Below are 17,557 nucleotides of genomic sequence, written 5' to 3'. Positions count from 1 at the left end.
CCGGCCGGCCCCCGCCGCAGGAGGGATCGGGGGAGGCCCCAGGCCCTGGTGCCCGCTTGTCTCTCGCTGCCCCCACCGGCCGCGCAGCCCCCGCGGAGGGCGGGGAGATGCAGCCCCCGGGTCCTCAGCAGCCGCCGCTCTATGCGCCCAGCAACGGGGACTTCACCTTTGTCTCCTCGGCAGACGCCGAAGGTGAGCGCGGGGCCGCGGTTGGGGCCGCTCTCGCTCTCCCGAGAGAAGGGCTCAGCCAGGCTCCGGGGGAACGGGCGGCTCCCGTGCCGCTGAGGCAAGAGGTGCCTTCTCTGCCCTCCTACCCCCGCCCCCGAAGTTGGTGGCGTGGCCGGAGGCGGAGCGGGGTGGCTGAGGTGGCCGCGGTGGCCGCTGCCCTCGGGCTGCGGCTCCGGCTCCGGGACTCCGCTGCAGCTGGGCGCCGGGAGCGGCGCTTAACGCGGGTGCGAGCTGCTGCTTTATCCGCGTGGCGGAAGCCGCAGCGGGGCAGAGCCGGCCGCGGTGCTCCGTTTCTCACGTTCTCTGAAAGCCGCAATCGAGGTCGTGCCCAGCGACCCGACATAAGCGTGCCAAGCGCTGTCACAGACCGCTCCTCTTTCCCACCGTGCTGGAAGCGCGGTTCCGCGCCTGCTGAAGATTGTACCGTATGTTCACATTCGCCGTAGTGCTGTGCCAAAGTCTCGGTGGCGTGTCTCGTTTCAGCACAGTAATGAGGGGGAAAAATAAGCCCCGTGTGTAGTTTAGGGGGTGAAGCGTGGCCTGCTGCCTAACTGCTGCACAAATAGCTGTGGTGTACCAGCATGCCATGAAGATCTGCCTTAAGACTGCGAAAACGAACATACAAGAGTCAACATTGTGCTAACTTATTTTGATGGAGAATGACCTTTTGGGCTCTGCCCATTTAAACAACAAGCGTTCTACTTTATGTATGTATTTAGTCGCTGTTGTAATTGCGGATGGGGTAGGGAATCATGTAAATCCTGACTCATGTGCCCCACCCTGGAAAAGAATTACTGAAGTGGAAAAACTACTGTAGAATGCCTGTTCTTTGGTGAACTTCCCAGTCCTTCTGACAAGGAATGCTAATCAACAGGTACAATCTCGGCTTTGTTTTTTTGTTGTTGGTTTGTTTGTTTTGGTTTTCTTCCCCACCTTAGCCTGAAAAAGGATCCACGTACCTCTGAATGGAAACTCTTTGGATTACCACTTCAAGTATTTGTGGAGCAATGCTGAACCCAATCCAATACAGCCACCTTTCCAATAGGATGTGTTGAATTGGACTCGGCTCTGTGTTCTTTATGAACACAAGAAAGGCGTGATCTCCTGCCTGTTCAAGTGTAGTCCTGTCTGCAAAGTGCTGCATGGACCTACCCTGACAAATAAAAGCATAAGCAGAATTAAACAGCTTGATATTTCTAAATTAAAATACTACACGTTGTGCTCTAATTTCTAGTTGTTTCCCAAATCTTGATCCTTATGAAAAATAAAAGTATAAGCTGTTTTATTTTCCCATCTTATTTCCATGAGAGGCAGGAGCTGTTTGTGGGAAAGAATGTTGGAGAGGTGTTCTCAGTTAAGTGGACAGATACGGTATAAAGAACAGACTGTTTTGGGGTTTTTTTGCCGCTTGTACTGCATTTCCAAAATTGACTGTCTTGAAAGCTGGTTTTCCACAATGCCTCATTGAAATAAGGTGCGTGAGATACCTCGGTTTTGCTTCTGTTGCGTTCTGCCTGAGATGGTAGCAGTGAAAGCACCCTAACTCTCGCTGGCGAGCGTCAGAACCATCAATTCTTGGCAGATTCTTTAGCGCTCAGTTGGCTTGCTGTTAACAATCTCATTCAAAGCAGTCTGTAGAAGAGGGGGTGGCGGATTTTTTTTTTCCTTGGTTTCTGCAGTTTTATGTCCCACCTGAGATGTCTTGCAAAATAGACTTAAGATCATGTTAATAGGTTTCATGATTAAAACATATGGTTGTAGGTATTCACCAATCATCGACTGCTAAAAGGAGTCTTGGTAAATAAGACTTGTGTAGAAGTTTCCCTGCCTCAGGATGGATTGTCAGCTGTCACCGTGAAAGGAGAAATAAATGGCTGGTTGGACTGTTACATTTGCTTGTTTTCACAGCCACATCTGTGCACAAAGAGTAGCAAGAACCTCTCCTTGCGAAGTAGTGTTATGTTGTAGGATAAACAAATATTTTTAAATTACAAAAGGGTCCCAGTGACAGTAGAAAACTTCCGAGGTTTTCTCTACCTTGACACCCAGGCATTAAGAATACATTTTTCTTTTTTCCTTCCTCTGTAAACAGCAGAAGGCAACTTTGCTTGTGTCTGGTGAGAACAGTGTATGTGTGCCGATACTTACAGGAGCAAAGAGAAATTCCTTCTTTAAGTTACAGTGATCTTTACAAGGATCCTGTGCAGATGGTATTCCAAGAATCAAAGCAATGGATCATTAACTCTCATGATTATGAAATGGTTGAAAAGCAGTTATGGAGAAGCTTAAATTTAAGCTTGAGTGGCCTAGCAAGCTGATTTGGGAAGGATAATTCTGTTAAATTAATTGTGATGCTGAGTGATCAGTGAACACTTCAGACATGCTGGCTGAAGACTGTGTGAGATTCTGTCACTGTGCAGATTTTGTTTCTATAAAACTACATTGCATTTTGATAGAAAGTGTCGCAAATGTAATCTACAAATATGGCCTGACTTGCCTCTGTGAGTATGTGTTTCAGAAAGACTTGCTATAGCGAGGTGTTTTGGGAAATTTGTGCCTAGGAACTTTTTTGTGTGAAGAACACACAATGGAAAGGCAAAATAAGGTTTTCTTTGGTGAAGCAAAAAGGTGTTGGATGAGAAGAGCGTTTTTGTTTCTCAATATATTTGTAATAAGGTTTGTACAAAAAATGTACATGTTTCTGTTTGGATTTTTCCTTTTTAGCAAATAATGGAAATTCATCGTTTCCTAAAGGAAGAGTTATTCCCCTCTTCTGTATTTTTTAATTTCTTCAGGTTGCTTTGTTTATTTTCAGTTACTATTTTGTATTTTTCATCTGTATATAACTGAAGACAATGAGAGAATAAAATTAATATTTATCGGTGACTTTGACACAGCCAGAACACACATAAATTGCTCTTTGTTTTGTTTAGTACTGTGGCAGAGCAAGATCATAGTGTATTGAAGAGAACTCCTTGTTTCTCTTCTTATTGGCTGGAGCCTAAGGATCTCTGATAGAATTCTTTTTCTAACAGTTTCATCTGTATTAAAGGCAGGCTACAAATTAAAACATCTACAAATGTTTTCCTTTCATGAAAAATTGGACATAAAAGCAGAGAATGGTTTTGGCTGAAACAATGCCACTGTGCAGGAATGGGCTCCGAAAGAGGTATAGTATGGTCAGCAAAAAAATGCTAAATAATCCACAACTTGCAGCATGGTGAGACTTTTCTTTAGTTAACTCCTTTTATGCCTTTAAATGCTTAATGATAAGGCACAAATTGAAGCCTTTCTGTCATACCATAGCACTGTGTCATCAGAACAAGAGTTCTATCTAGAAGCTAAAACTTGGTACTCCGAGACGTAAACCAACATTGTTACTATTGCATTAAACCAGAAGTGCCCTTTCAAACTATGTATGTTGAAGTATAATTTTATTCTATAACTTTGAATATTTCATGGTGATGACCAGCACATGTAGCTTTATACGTCTGTTGTCTATCTTCCAGTGCTTTTGAAATCAGATGGCTTTTGGCAGGACATAAAAAGGTTTATCTTTCTCTCATTTTTCTCTAAGATCTTAGTGGCTCCATAACAACTCCAGATGTTAAGCTAAATCTTGGAGGAGAATTCATCAAAGAATCTACTGCAACTACATTCCTAAGACAGAGAGGGTATGGCTGGCTTCTGGAAGTGGAAGATGATGACCCAGAAGATAACAAGCCACTCCTGTATGTCAGAATCATTTTTGGGTATCTATCTTTATTAGCTGTGTAGGAAAAACAAACGACTTGTAGCCTCTCAAATTGCCCCACAGCCTTTTGTTGTGACTAGAATCGCGTTTGACAAATTACTTAACCAACGAGCGTTTTCTGGTGCAGGAATGAAAACGTTACGTTTCTCATTCTGGGTTTTATTTTTAGTGTAGAAGAAAGGCTTGTTATTCACGGTGGGGGAGGAAGGAAGGAGGAAGTAAAATCCAATTTATTAATCTCTGTAGGTATAAAGCTTTTATGGCTTTTCTGCTCTTATCTGTTGATCTTGTAATGGTTTAAAAAATTAGATTGTGTTCTTTCTATCTTTTGTGCTGATGTTGCGAGTTTCGTAATACTGTCAAAGAATCAAAGGCTAAGACAATCCTGTGGAAAGGTTCATGTTAAGTAAATCTAAGTAAATTCTGTCAGTTACTCTGAAGTAAACGCATTGTGAATCATGCTTATTACAGTAGGGATGCAAGAAGCAAGGTAGCACAAAGTTTCTAATCTTTGATACTATCTTATATTATAAAGCTAGATTAAAATGGTGTTAGGACACAAAAATGTCCTTAAATCTGAAAATCTCTGCATCCCTTGTTCTGTTCACAGAAACGTGGTTGGCTGAAGAAAGTTTGTATCTTAAGGTTACTACACTGTGAGTCAGGCAGCCTGGGTCTTAGTCCTTGTTCCGCACCTAAGCAACTTCATTCTCAGTGTCTCAGTGTTTTCCTGTGTGCAATAAAGATAATGATGCTTTAAAAAAATGGAGTGAGCAGGAGAGTACTCTGGAGAACTCATGAGAGTGTTGGGAGAGAACAGATGCCTGGAGAGCTTAATAATGAAACTGCTACTTGAAAAGTACTTAAAGTGTGCAGAAGTAGCTCCTTGTGTGAATGTCTGTTCTGTAAACCTCTAACTTTTAATTAAGAAGCAGAATGGTGTACTGAGGTGACAACACAGGAATTCCCTCTTTTGTGTAACTTTTTATACCACAAAAACCAAGTTTGTGATTCAAAGACAGCTAGGTGTTCTAAGCTGCTGATTGCTATAAGTGAGGAGAATGTGCCAGGGAAGTGATCAGTTTGTGGCAAACAGGATGAATATAATCATCCTAACAGAGAAGACCTTAATCTGAGTTTCACGTGGCAGTTTTTATGCAGTTCTGATTATTCCCAGAACATGTGCTGTAATGAAGCCTTGTAACCTGAATCCTACTAAGGATTTAAAGAACAGCAGCCAGCTAAGGGAAGTTCACCAATGCAGTGCTACCGTGCAAGTGTTTTGTTCAACGGTGAGGTGGGTTTTTTTTTTCTTTCTCATTGGGCAGCCTGACTCCAGACACTTGTTTCCTGTTACAGCTACCATCGCTTCTTGGGTGAGGTAGCTGTCAGCTTCATGCAAAAGGCAGTTTATTCACATGAGAAACTGTCAGAAGCCCTAGGCGATGACAAAGAATTATTGCCAGATAGGAAATACTGTGTTACACAATCTTCAGAGTAAAATACAGGAATGCTACCTCCTGTTTAGATAAATGGAGGAAAATAGATGCTTCTAGTCCACTCCTTAGATTCAGGGATGTGTTAAAGAACAATTTTTGTTATTTAGCCACAGGTTAGTAATACCAATTCTGAAATAGCTTCAGTAATTGCAATTCTGAAATTGCCTTGAGAGACTCAATGAGCAGTATTTAGTTTGGGTTTGTTTTTTTTTTAAAGAGAAATTGTGGTGAATCATGACTTTGTGTTTATTTCTTGCTTCAGCTTTTCTGAGGAAAAAGCCATAAATCAAAGCCTTGTACAAAACTTTCATAAATGGACTTAGGATATCATTCTACATTTTTCTCCACTGTGCTCTTAAATGTAGAGCAGAAGGATATCTGCCAGGGAGTTTCTTGCAACTCTTCAGAGCTCCTCGGTCATGACTGCATAAGAAAAACAGTATAGCATACAGTTTTGTCTTAAGGTTCCGTGCATAAACTTAAAGAAGTAGAATTGCCCGTTACTTGGAAAGTCTGCTTCCTTCCCCTTATGCTAGGACAATCAGGACCAGATGTACCAGTTAACAGCCTCCTATGCAGAAGAATCTTTTGGTCAATTTGTAGCTGCTTACAGATAGTTTGTAGCACGGAGTCGAGAAGGTAATTGGAGAAGAGCAAGACCTGTTGATAGAATTTATTGCTAGTTGAATTGGCTTTTATTTATTTCTACCCATATTGAAAACAAGCCAGTAATTAAACAATTGGCATAAACTGGTCTGCTGAAAACTACTGTTGTTGAAGCAAGTTAAACCCCATTTTATTTTAAAAATTTATTTTACCTGATGTATTTTGAATGGTTTAGGATTAGTGAATGTAAAGATATTCTTTCTTGTAGAATTGGAACTAAAATGTTTCCATAATGACTGTGCTCGTGGCAAACTGCTCAGCGTAGGAATACACAGGCATCCTACTTTTGTGTATGCATGTCTTTGACTTTTAAGTAGTTACAGTGGTATGAATGTGTCATGTGTTCCTGCATGTCAGAAAATAGATCTACTGTCTTAATGTAGACTGTTAGGGTATGTTGTGTATGTTTTCTATTCTCAGTCACGTAATTGATTTTTTTAATAATTAAATATATCTAACTGTGTCACACCAGTTACTGAATGTGGGATGAAGGTATGGTGTTGCTTTGTTGCGGACAAACTGTTCCTTTGCTGGTCATGGCTTCAGAAAGCCTTATGGGTGACAGGAGACTTGCTCTATAAACCTGCTGTTTGCCCCCGAACTTACTTTTTTATGCTCTGTTTTATTACTGTGGTGTATAGTAATTGTTCTCATGCTTTACAATTTCAGGGAAGAACTCGACATTGATCTGAAGGATATTTACTACAAAATTCGATGTGTGTTGATGCCTATGCCATCTCTTGGGTTTAATAGGCAGGTAGTGAGAGATAATCCAGACTTTTGGGGTCCCCTGGCTGTTGTCCTCTTCTTCTCAATGATTTCATTATATGGACAATTTAAGGTAGGTATAAGCCTTCTACCTAAAAAGACATCTAAACTAAATTTGGGGACATGATTGCTAAGCATTTTGCATTCTTACGTAGGTAGAAAGTCTTTTCCTCACATACTAATGCAGGGCATTTCAAATGCTGTTTCTTGAGTTAATATGTAGAAAGACAGCAGTAAGAAATGTATTAAATAGCCCACGGATAAGTTAATCACGATGAAATGTCAGGTTTGTTTTTATACAGTAAAACAAAGGAAAGATGTGGTTTCTAGAGGACAGATTGATACTAGCGGGTTTATAGTCATATTAGTGAATCTTTCCATTTTAGTTGTGACCTTTTGTTAACGTGCTTTTTCTTACTAAAAAATGTTACCGAAGAACATTTGTTCGGATGCCATGAATTTTAATTTCCTGACAAATAAAGCTACTTGTTTAATTTGTACTATATCACCACTGTTATCTGGTGGTGATATCTTCATTAGTGCCATTTGCTATTTTGTCCTCCCTGCTCAATTACAATCAAACAACTTTCCTCTGGTCAATAGACTTTTTCCATAATCCCTTTTGAACTCTAGGGTGAATAGCTATTCAGAGGCATTGTGCAGATTTAATTGGCCTCCATAAACACTGTTAGGTTTTTTTTCTTTACGTTCATACTGAAATAGAGAAGTGGTATCATTTATAGTCACAATTTGAATGTGAGCCTGGGTGATCCTGCTTCAGAAATCTTTATGAATATATGTGTAGTTACAGTTGTTTTAAATACAATGTAGTATAGCAATAAGCCATATGTAAAGTAACAGAATGTGCTTATGCAAGGATTTTTGTGAATGGTGAGATAAAATCATTCCCTTTGCGACCTCTGGCTTCCATATGGTGTACCAAATGCTGACTAAGAACTTGCTCTCAGTATCTTGTTTCTATGAGACTTGAAGTGAGTAGACTAAACCACTGTATTATTCCAGTGGACCACTTCGCTGTCTCCTAGGCAAAGCAAGGACTGTTCCTTGATCCCATGACAGATAAACTACCTTCTGCAGTTCGTGTACCTACATACGTGAACAGTAGGTCTGACGTTTCTTAGGAACGGTGGATTTACCATATAGATGTAAGAATGTTGTGTACGTGTGAGGAGAGATAGCTAGTAGCTAGCAACAGGATGACTGACAGCAGCTAGACTAGATGAACTGAATGGTGGGCTGTAAGCTGGAGAGAGGTGAGCATTCCTGCTCTAAGACTTTAATCTGGTCCTCTTCTTTTAGACTGTGGAAGAAAGGAGGAAGTAAAAGGAGGCCATGAACTATTTTCACAAATAGCATAAAGCTGTTAGATTTATCTTAATTTTTTAAAGTGGTGCTGTGACTTTATCTGTTTTTAAATTTAAAGAAAAATCATCCTCCATTTGATTCTTCTGTGAATCTGGAACTTCTAGTTAAGAAAAAAAATTGAATTGAGTTCTAACTTCATTTTTAAGTGCAGCCGTTGTACATTTGGAAATGCAGAGACCGGACTGATACTGTTGTTTCCCTCTTAAAGGGTATTTCAGAAGGGAAGACTTCATTTCTAATTCTCCCAGTGCCTCAACTCCAAGAATAGCTAAGTTACTTTGAAGGTTCTGTTAAGCCAGAAAATTATTTTAAGATTTCTTCTTCAGTTTAAGAGCAGACCAATGAAAGAAGCAAGAAAAAATAATTACAGACTTTGTCCCAGGAGTCTGGGGCTGTTTCTGAAGTTGTAATCATCATCAAGTTCTACTGAGAGTTGAAGTCCTATGTCTTCTTCTGAGTGTTCTCAGTTTGAGTAAAGAATAAAGTGGCATCTTTGTGGATGAAAGAAGCAGAATTCCAACTCCTTGTATTGGTTGGGCTGACTTTTAAAAATTGTCCGAGCCCACTTTTTGTAATAGGTGGGATGTGAAGACATTTAGCTAGGGTGGTCTTAGCTTTAGTTTTAACTAAACCCTTCCTACTCTGATAAAAATATTACAATACTTAAAAAACACAAACATTTTGCATGTGCATTCCATGTTCACCAAACCTACCATTAATGTGATTCTGTAAATGTAACCTCTGAATTTTATTCTCAAGTTGCATTGTGATACTAAGTAAAACTATTCTTGCCGCAATTCAGAATTCATTTTTGCATAATAAAATCCTTGAATGCAGTGAAAGTGATTAATAGAAATTAGTTTTCCTTTCTCACAATGAAAATGATTAATATAAATGAATTGTTCTCTCTCTCTTAAGGTTGTTTCTTGGATTATAACTATTTGGATATTTGGATCCTTGACAATTTTTTTACTGGCCAGGGTTCTTGGAGGAGAAGTAAGTACCTGTATGTGAAAAGGACATAGGGGGAGGTAATGTAAAGTCTCTTTGCTACATTTTTCAGTAGTAGTTGGGGTTTCTTGGTGCTTGGCTTTGGACCTTGTAGCCAACTAAGAATGGACGCAGTTGGTAAATGTAATGTCTATACTTCAGGTTCTTGGCCTCCAAAATAAAATCTAAAAAACAGAGATGGTCAGCTAGTCTTTCTGTGCACGCTGGATGTGGTAAACAACCTGGAAATTTGTACTATGTATCCCAGAAATTCTAACAGGTGCCTTTGTTCCGGAACTGAAGTCCATTCTTGAGGGACAAGTGCTTTCAATTTTTTGGTCACTGAGCTAAATGGGACCCTTTCTCCTCCTTTGCACTGCTCTTGCACTGTCCTTTATTTAAACTTTTTTTTTTTTTAATGGGGCTAACAGCAGTTGTATAATGACCTCGTGGGTAGAGCACCTACCAGTGTTTGTTTTCATCCTTGGCCTGATGCAGTTCAAACCCATTAAAGGATGAAAGTCAGTGCATGTTCTTCAACTGCAAAGCCAGTTGAGATTCTGGCCTACATCCCTCCCTCCAGCTGCTTACACCAGCAGGGTTGGAATAGCTGTTTGAGCTGGTTACAAATTGAGTCACTAAGCCATTCAGATGTAAACAACAAAAAATGACTTACAGCAAGGCCCACAGACAGCTACAGCGGAAGGTTCAGGAGAGTAGAAACTTCTTAAAATGGCTCTGCAGCATAAAATGCATTGAACTGTGTCGTGAAGAACGAAATATTCAGTGGTACTTGATTTTTATGTTTTTACTATGCATCTTGCATTAGCGACGAACTAGTGTTGCAGACTTCCTACATTATTTACATTGACTTTAATTTTTTTAGGTTTTCCTTTTAATCATAATTGCTACAGTCATCTTGTGTGAACACTGTTTTGAAAGAAAAAGCTTTTATGAATGTGATTGCATGGGTTTTCTGCATACCAGCATAATCCAGATGTCCTTAAATCAATCTGTTTTGTGGCTCAAAATGTGAAATTATCAGAATGTATAAACTGGAGAGAAAGTATAGGTCTGCACAGTTCACTGTGAAGGATCAATGGCCACAAGAGATTGCTTGCAAGATGGTCACTTGTCTCGCCACTGTTTTTCCTGTTAAATCCAAGAAGCGTAGCTGGGCCCAGGAACATTTCAAACCGTAGTAGGGGAAAATCAGACATTTTAATCCCCATGAAGCTGAAAACAGTTACGGAAATACTTTGAACAAAGCTGTTCGGGATAGTCATAACAAATTTAAACTGGAAATCAGAAGATTTCTGTGCTTTAGAGGGATCGGGTTCTAGGTCTTCCACTGATGCCAAAAGCATTAATGTACTTTATGAATTTATTTACGCATAATGGATATGAGTATGTTAACACAGAAAATTATCTCTTTGCTGCTTGTGACAGCCAGGACTGCAAGCTGGTGACTGAGAGGTCTGTTGTAGTTCTGTGCTCCTCAGTATCATTTGTACACTCCATGGAGAGTGGCAGTTGAGAACCACTTAAGGCAGAACATGAAAATGTGAGGGATGGGTGGAATTACATATTTTAACCTGTGTAAATACTTCCCTTGGAAGTGATAGAATTGTCACTTACAGCGTTTTTAGGAAAAAAAAAAAAAAAGAAAAAAGAAAAGACAACATATTTCTAAGAGAACTGAATTATTAATTATAAAATTCTAGGGGCTAGGATACAAAAACAATTTTCATACTAGCAAGTTTCCTTTAGCTGAAATTTCATGAATACCTAACACATTATTATCGCTATTCATACTGTTACAACAAGATCAATTGTGTTTGGTGACAAAGATTGAGTACTAAAAAGCTTGTTCTTATGTGCTTGAAAATTACAGGTTGCTTATGGCCAGGTTCTTGGTGTGATAGGATATTCCCTACTTCCCCTCATTGTCATAGCACCTGTACTTTTGGTGGTTGGATCATTTGAAGTTGTTTCTACCCTAATAAAAGTAAGTTCAGTCTCATCTGTTGAGAATTGTTTACAGTTATTTTTAAGTCACTTTCCTAACACTTCAAGTATTAATCTGTTCAGGACAACATAACGATGCGTCGAAATATTCAGAACTGCAACGTGAGCTCTGTCATCCTTTCGGTTAGCATGGTGGATGTGACTGCTAAGCGAATTCTGTTTTAAATGTTTCTTTTGAGTACGTGGGGATATACAGTGCTGTTGCTATAACAGCACCTGTTGTTATCAGGTTAGCTTCTGTTTAAGTACTTTGCTGTGCTATAATAGTTGCATTAAAATAAATAGGATTATCATTTTGAGAAGAGGATGCATGATTAAACCACAAAATGAAGAAAACCTGAAAATAAGCTGTTCTATCCCTTCCCCCATCATCCAGTTTATTTTTAGTTACTGCAGCATGAATATGACGTTAGTCATTGTTCTGAGACCTTCCCATAGTGGTAGCAGTACAAAGCTCTCAACACCCTTTGCAGAGAAGGTAAGTATTGTTCTGATTTTACAGATGTGGAATGTAAGGCACAAAGCAAGAATAACTTGCCTGATACCACCTGCTGTTGGACACCTTTTATGAAACTAGCAACGTTCCCCGATAGATCCCAGAACTACATAACGTTCTTGAACACTTCCAGCACTTCTTAAAACCATTTAGGTAGCCTTTGAAGTTACAGCTGAACTTCTGGAAAGGCTGACTGAGAAAATTCTGTTACTAGCTAAGCTGTACGCTTTTTGAGTTCTTGTTCTGTTGATTTGATTGATTTCTGTCCTTTCAGCTTGCTGGTAAACAGTATAATTGAAGTACAACTAAAGTGTATGATAAATAACAAAATTGCTGTGTTTGTGATTTGATAACTTGCAATTCCTATTAAGTGATACAGTCAGAAAGCAAATCATTAACTTGCCAGTTAACTAATATATAACTTGAAAATAAATATATGTTAATGAAACCTCTGTTACTTGATTACTACTAACAGTCTCACCTTAACTTCAGGGCAAATCTGTGCAAGGTTCTTACCTTTGCATCATTAGTGTGAAAATGCAGGACAAGCCCCATATGGCCAAAACTGCTTACGCCGTGACAAGTACTATTTCTTATGGCTTGAGAGCTCTGTGCTTGGGGAAATACTTCGCAGTCCTAAAGTTGGGGAACTTACAGTGAAATAGTGAAATTCCAGTCAGTTCTTTTCCAGTTGCAATCAGCAAAGTAAACTACTCAAGTAATGCACCTCGATTGTTTTAATTGCTGCAATTTTCCTAATGTATCTTAGGGAATTCAGTCATGATTTTGATTGTCCGTCTTGTCCATCTCTGCAGTCGTGGGTTAGGCAGCAAAAACAGAAGTATGCAATCACATGCAATTTTTTTTGCTTTGGTTTTTTTTTTGTTGTGGGTTTTTTTACAATAGCAGTTGAAAGGGCCACATAATCCCTCAAGGGGCTTCAGCTCCTCTGACAGAACTGTGGAAAAAAGTCTTTGCTGGGGTCCTGTTATGTCTGCCCGCTTTGGTCTTGTGTTTTGCAGATTACAGTGTTTTTGCATGCCACTCAGTTTTAAGTATTTTTCCTTTTTTATTAATATTCAAGGTGCTAGAGGATGATAATGTCTGATTACTTTTTGCTGTAACCTTGTTAGTTTGAGGTTTGAATCGAGTTCACTGACCTCAAGACATTTTTTTTAAAAGTATGCATGCTAACTTCATATAACATAGCGGATATTCATAGGTAATGTTACTTTTTACCAGTCTTTTAAACTGGTTCTTTCTTAGCTTTGTAAGGAATATAGTTTTTGTTACAGATTGTATTTTGGCAGGCTTCTCGCTGCACCTGAAAGGAATAGGAATGTGAGGTTCAGTTACCTTGAGGTGGGGGCACCATACTTAAAGAAAAGCTTATGAGCCAGACGAATCCTGAAGTAAGAAATGGTAATTCAACCCTCTGGTATATATTGTAGGAGGAAGAGTCAAGTATAGTAACTCTTTTGCTTAAAGAAAGGGAGGGGTTAATAGCTGGGGACAGTCAAGGTAGAAACAAAAGTTATTAATCCAGTGACATTTCAACTTACCAGTGTATGTAAGCTTAGGGCTTGCTTTATGGTATCTATATGTCTTACATTAGAGAAATCTTATTGTAGATCCTTAGCTGCTCACTTCAGTAAAAATGTCTCAAACAAAAATAACATGCCTATTTGTTAAACATTTCTCTAAACTTAAATGAAAATGCATAGTCTATTCTTTTTGTGTGCATGTATGTGTGTGGAGTTCTTCCCCCCTCCAAATTCTTTTTTGGAGGGTTTCTTTTTAATTACATTGAGAGAAGAACTGATTTTTATCTTGGTATTTGGAGACATTTTCTTGTGGTTTCAGCTAAGACTGTTCATCTTCTTTTTCAGTTGTTTGGAGTCTTTTGGGCTGCATACAGTGCTGCATCATTACTAGTTGGAGAAGAATTCAAGACCAAGAAACCCCTTCTAATTTATCCAATCTTTTTATTATACATTTATTTTCTGTCCTTGTACACTGGGGTGTGATCTAGTGCAAGATGTGGCCAGAAACCATATTTTATTCATTTGCAGACTGATAATGCGTAAGATTAAGGAGGCTGGAGATAATACAAGTGACTGTTTTGTATCCAGTTGTCAAGATGTTTTAAGATCGAAGAGCATATTTGTGTATATTATTTAATGAAGCAATTGTAGCTATATAGATTTGTATCAAAGTTCTAGGTTTGTTTAAGACTCTTCAGATTTTAATGAACAAAATAAAAGAACCTTGTGTTTTATAAGAAAGTGTAGCAAAAACACGACTCGATACCTGTGCCAAAAGCACTAGGACCAGATTACTATATTTGAGGAGAAAAATGAGAAGGTAACTGTAACAATCTCAAAGTGCAATTTTTCTTTTGAGCTTAAACACAGCTGGCTTTTTTGGCACAGCAAGTTCTGTAGATAAGATATATTTATGAAACAGTCCTGATTGTTCACAGAATAGTCTGTATAATCAAGACATGAAGATACTACTTTTAATTTAGTGCCTCAATTACTTTGATTTGGCTATTGAGTTTTTACAAATTCCAATTTGTTTTCAAAACATGTATATACTGTGTATTTTGTATCTATGGCTTGTGTGTAGCGTAAATACTCCTTGGTTAAGGATGTATATTGGGTTTTTAAAAATTGAAGATACAAGTATTTGAAGTCTTCACTTACTATCTCTGACCAAAGGAGCAAGATATTTACTGCGTGACATAATTAATTAAAATGCATATTTAGAGAATCAAATTATTTTACTTAAAAGTATAAATTTGCAGAGAAACAGGTGAACACCTTTCTCAACTGTAATGCTGGCTTAATGTTGGAGAAAAAAGATGATCTATCAAATTTGTGTGATCTTTAAACAATGTTATTTTATGATGACGAAATAAAAATAATGCTTCCCTAACTATGTTTTACAACATCTTGCTCTGTCTTGCTTTTAATAGCATGGTATTTAACATGCATCCATTTTTTTTTTTCCCCAGTACTATTAATCCCTTGTAAAGAGAAATAAAAAAGATTTGTGAGGCCAGATTCTCCCTCCACTAAATAAGGCAGAATTACAGCCTTAGTAACAATTACAGTCTTGCTAATTTTGACTATCCGAGGATTATGTAATAACGTGATGACATGTTAAATATTTCCTGTGTACTGTGTTGATTGCTTATGTAATGGTCCTTATGGTAACGTTTCTTCACAAGGGAAGTCCGCTGAAGTTCACTTTGCATGGTACTAACTTAGGCATTTGTAATCTTCAGTTTTGGGTTTTTTTTTTTTGGTAACAGAAAGAAAGCATTCCCCATGTCTTTTTTTTTTTCTTTTTTTTTTTTTTATGCTGCAAATAAAAATCGACCATGACAAGGTAATAGCAAGGGCTGGTTTTGATCCCTGATGGACATATTTCCTTATCAGAACTGTAGTTTTTCAGCTTTTTAGACTGTGTAACTTGCCATTTTAGTAACTTATTTTTACCACTCGTTACTGATGCAAAATACATATTTAAATTCCAGCTCTACCACAAACCTTTAGCTTATTCGGTCTGCTCTTCTGGCTGATGCTTGTGTTGGTTTTAAACAGAACTACTTAGATTTGATGCTGGACATAAATTATAATGTAATACTCTAGCTTGTAATACATTAAAGGAGAAAAACTGGTAGAGTGATCGACTTTTCACTAATTTTTGGGTTCTGCAGAAGTTCTGGTGGAATTACGGCAGTCGTACTAAAGCAATTACAGGAGCAGCTTAGTACTTACCTGCAAGTGTTTTGTGAGCATTCGTACCACATTCTAAAAAAAATACGCAATTACAGTGTATTAAAAAAAAAGGCATGTTAGCTTTGGAATCTTGCATGATAATCTGGTCTTATCTCTTTTTCATGACTTGTATTGCTTTTTTAACAGGAATATCCAACTAGTATTAGAAGACTCAATCCAGACCCTGTGAATACGTGTTTAACTAACATCACCCAAACATTAGGTTACTGGGCTGTCAGAGAGCTTTAAGCTTAGTTCCTCTTTGCGTAGCTGTTCATTAGATGTCCATAATGGCTCCTGTGCATCTGAAATGACTATGAATATTCAAAGGATGCAAGAATGTTCTATTTAATCTCCAAATATCTTCATTTTCTCTATACTAATGTTCTGTGAAATTTATAGTTGCAATTTTAACTGTTCCTTTCCACAGACTTGGCACGTGTATAATATGCAATGTAGATATGCACTTAACATAGTACATATTTTGTACACAATTGCAGATTTGCACCTTTTAATCTTAGTATCTCTAGGGTCACCTTTTGCATATGCTGTGCAAGAAATATGTACAAACAGCTCTCAAATGGTTCTGATAGTTTGTAATAACTTTGCATTCAACAAACTCATATTTTTAGATGAGGTATGTGTGTAAATACGAGATGTATTTTATAAGAATTTTGAATTAAACTTGTTTACAGAATGTATGAAGCTCATTTATATTTACTGAATTAAGACATATGTATATTCCTATCCATATCATCAATCTCAAGCTTTGAGGCTGTAAGTAAGTTTTTGTGATAGTATATATCCTACTTCTGTCTGTCAAAACTGGAAACTCAGAGCACATCCATCTAGCAAAAAGTTCCCTTTCCAAGATGCAACACGTCATTTCAAGGTAGAGACATGGGAATCATACTTTAATAACGAGACACGCTCTTTGGGCGATCTTCCGTGTACATGTCTTTCTCCCTCTTCTACCCATCAGACATACTCTGTTGTTCATCAGAAAAACTGTACCTACTTGAGAAGTATATGAAATCAATTGCTTTGATTGGAGACGACATACAGCTTCAGATCTGCTTTAAGTTTTGTCACTACCCTTATTGGTCTTTAATGTTTTGCTTGAAGTCATGAAGCAAGCTTAAAAGCTGCTTATTTTGCTCTCGGGACGATTTTGATTAGCCTGGGTGGTATACACGCATACCCATGTGGTTCTGGTTTTGTTTGGTTCTTTTTTTTTCTTTACGCAGACACTGTATTTCTTAAATCATTTTCAAGCTACAGCAGCCTGTGTTAATTTGGGTCCTTCTAATAAAAATACTCTTCTGTAGGAAACCACATTATATTTGAAACTTCATTATATTTAAGACCATCAGTAGCCTAAAAGCTTTCTCAAATATTTTAGCAGAACATGCTACTTGGATAAAAGAATGCCTACAGGTAGTCTTAGCTACACAAGCTGTTATTCCAGGGGGTGAAAAGGGAAAATCTCAACTATATAAAACGTTTTATTATACTTATGTCCTTTTTGAAGCATGGTGAATACCGCTTCAGAACAAAATGCTTTCATGGGCAGAATGACTCCATCCCTACTTTTGGGGGTAAAAAAAAAAAAAAAAGGGACTTCAGGCTGGAACCATCGTGTGTATTTACACACCCCGCAACAATCCGGCCCAGACGAAGAGGCAGGAGCTCCCCTCCCCCGCGGGCGGCCAGGGACACCCTTCGCCCGGGCCGAGTTTACTCCGAAAGGAAGCTGTAGCAGACTAGCAGTTCGACTTTTTCACTCGGTACCACAGCTGGAGGCAACGTAACTACGGCGCTCTCGCACCACTCTTCACGTACAAAACGACGGCCAGTCCCAGAGCCGGGGTACGAAAAGGAAGTCCCCACCCGTTTCCCCGAAGCGGGAGGCGGCAAACGCGCTCGCCCGCTTACGACCCAGTTTTTGTCCGGAGCG

At 38.7% G+C, this 17,557-nt stretch overlaps 1 protein-coding gene across 2 annotated transcripts; it reads left to right on the top strand.

Annotated features, from left to right (window-relative positions):
- The first annotated feature begins 7 nt into the window (after positions 1 to 7).
- Positions 8 to 16,936, top strand: YIPF4 (Yip1 domain family member 4). 2 transcript variants are annotated; one of them, XR_657792.1, is made up of 7 exons: positions 8 to 192; positions 3,806 to 3,959; positions 6,817 to 6,988; positions 9,220 to 9,297; positions 11,186 to 11,299; positions 13,705 to 14,179; positions 15,748 to 16,936. XR_657792.1 is itself a non-coding variant. In XM_009283779.2 (6 exons), exons 1-6 carry the CDS (start codon positions 108 to 110, stop codon positions 13,840 to 13,842), a joined length of 741 nt encoding a protein of 246 aa, XP_009282054.1. In that variant the 5' UTR covers positions 8 to 107; the 3' UTR covers positions 13,843 to 16,936. The 2 variants fall into 2 exon arrangements, 1 of the variants encoding a protein (XP_009282054.1); XM_009283779.2 differs by having other exon boundaries at positions 13,705 to 16,936.
- Positions 16,937 to 17,557: the final 621 nt, after the last annotated feature.

The sequence above is a fragment of the Aptenodytes forsteri genome, unplaced genomic scaffold, assembly GCF_000699145.1.
Source record: "Aptenodytes forsteri isolate BGI_AS27 unplaced genomic scaffold, ASM69914v1 Scaffold309, whole genome shotgun sequence".
NCBI classification, from domain to species: domain Eukaryota; kingdom Metazoa; phylum Chordata; class Aves; order Sphenisciformes; family Spheniscidae; genus Aptenodytes; species Aptenodytes forsteri.
Note: the sequence above shows the minus strand (reverse complement) of the source record. Positions and strands in the feature narration are given on the sequence as shown.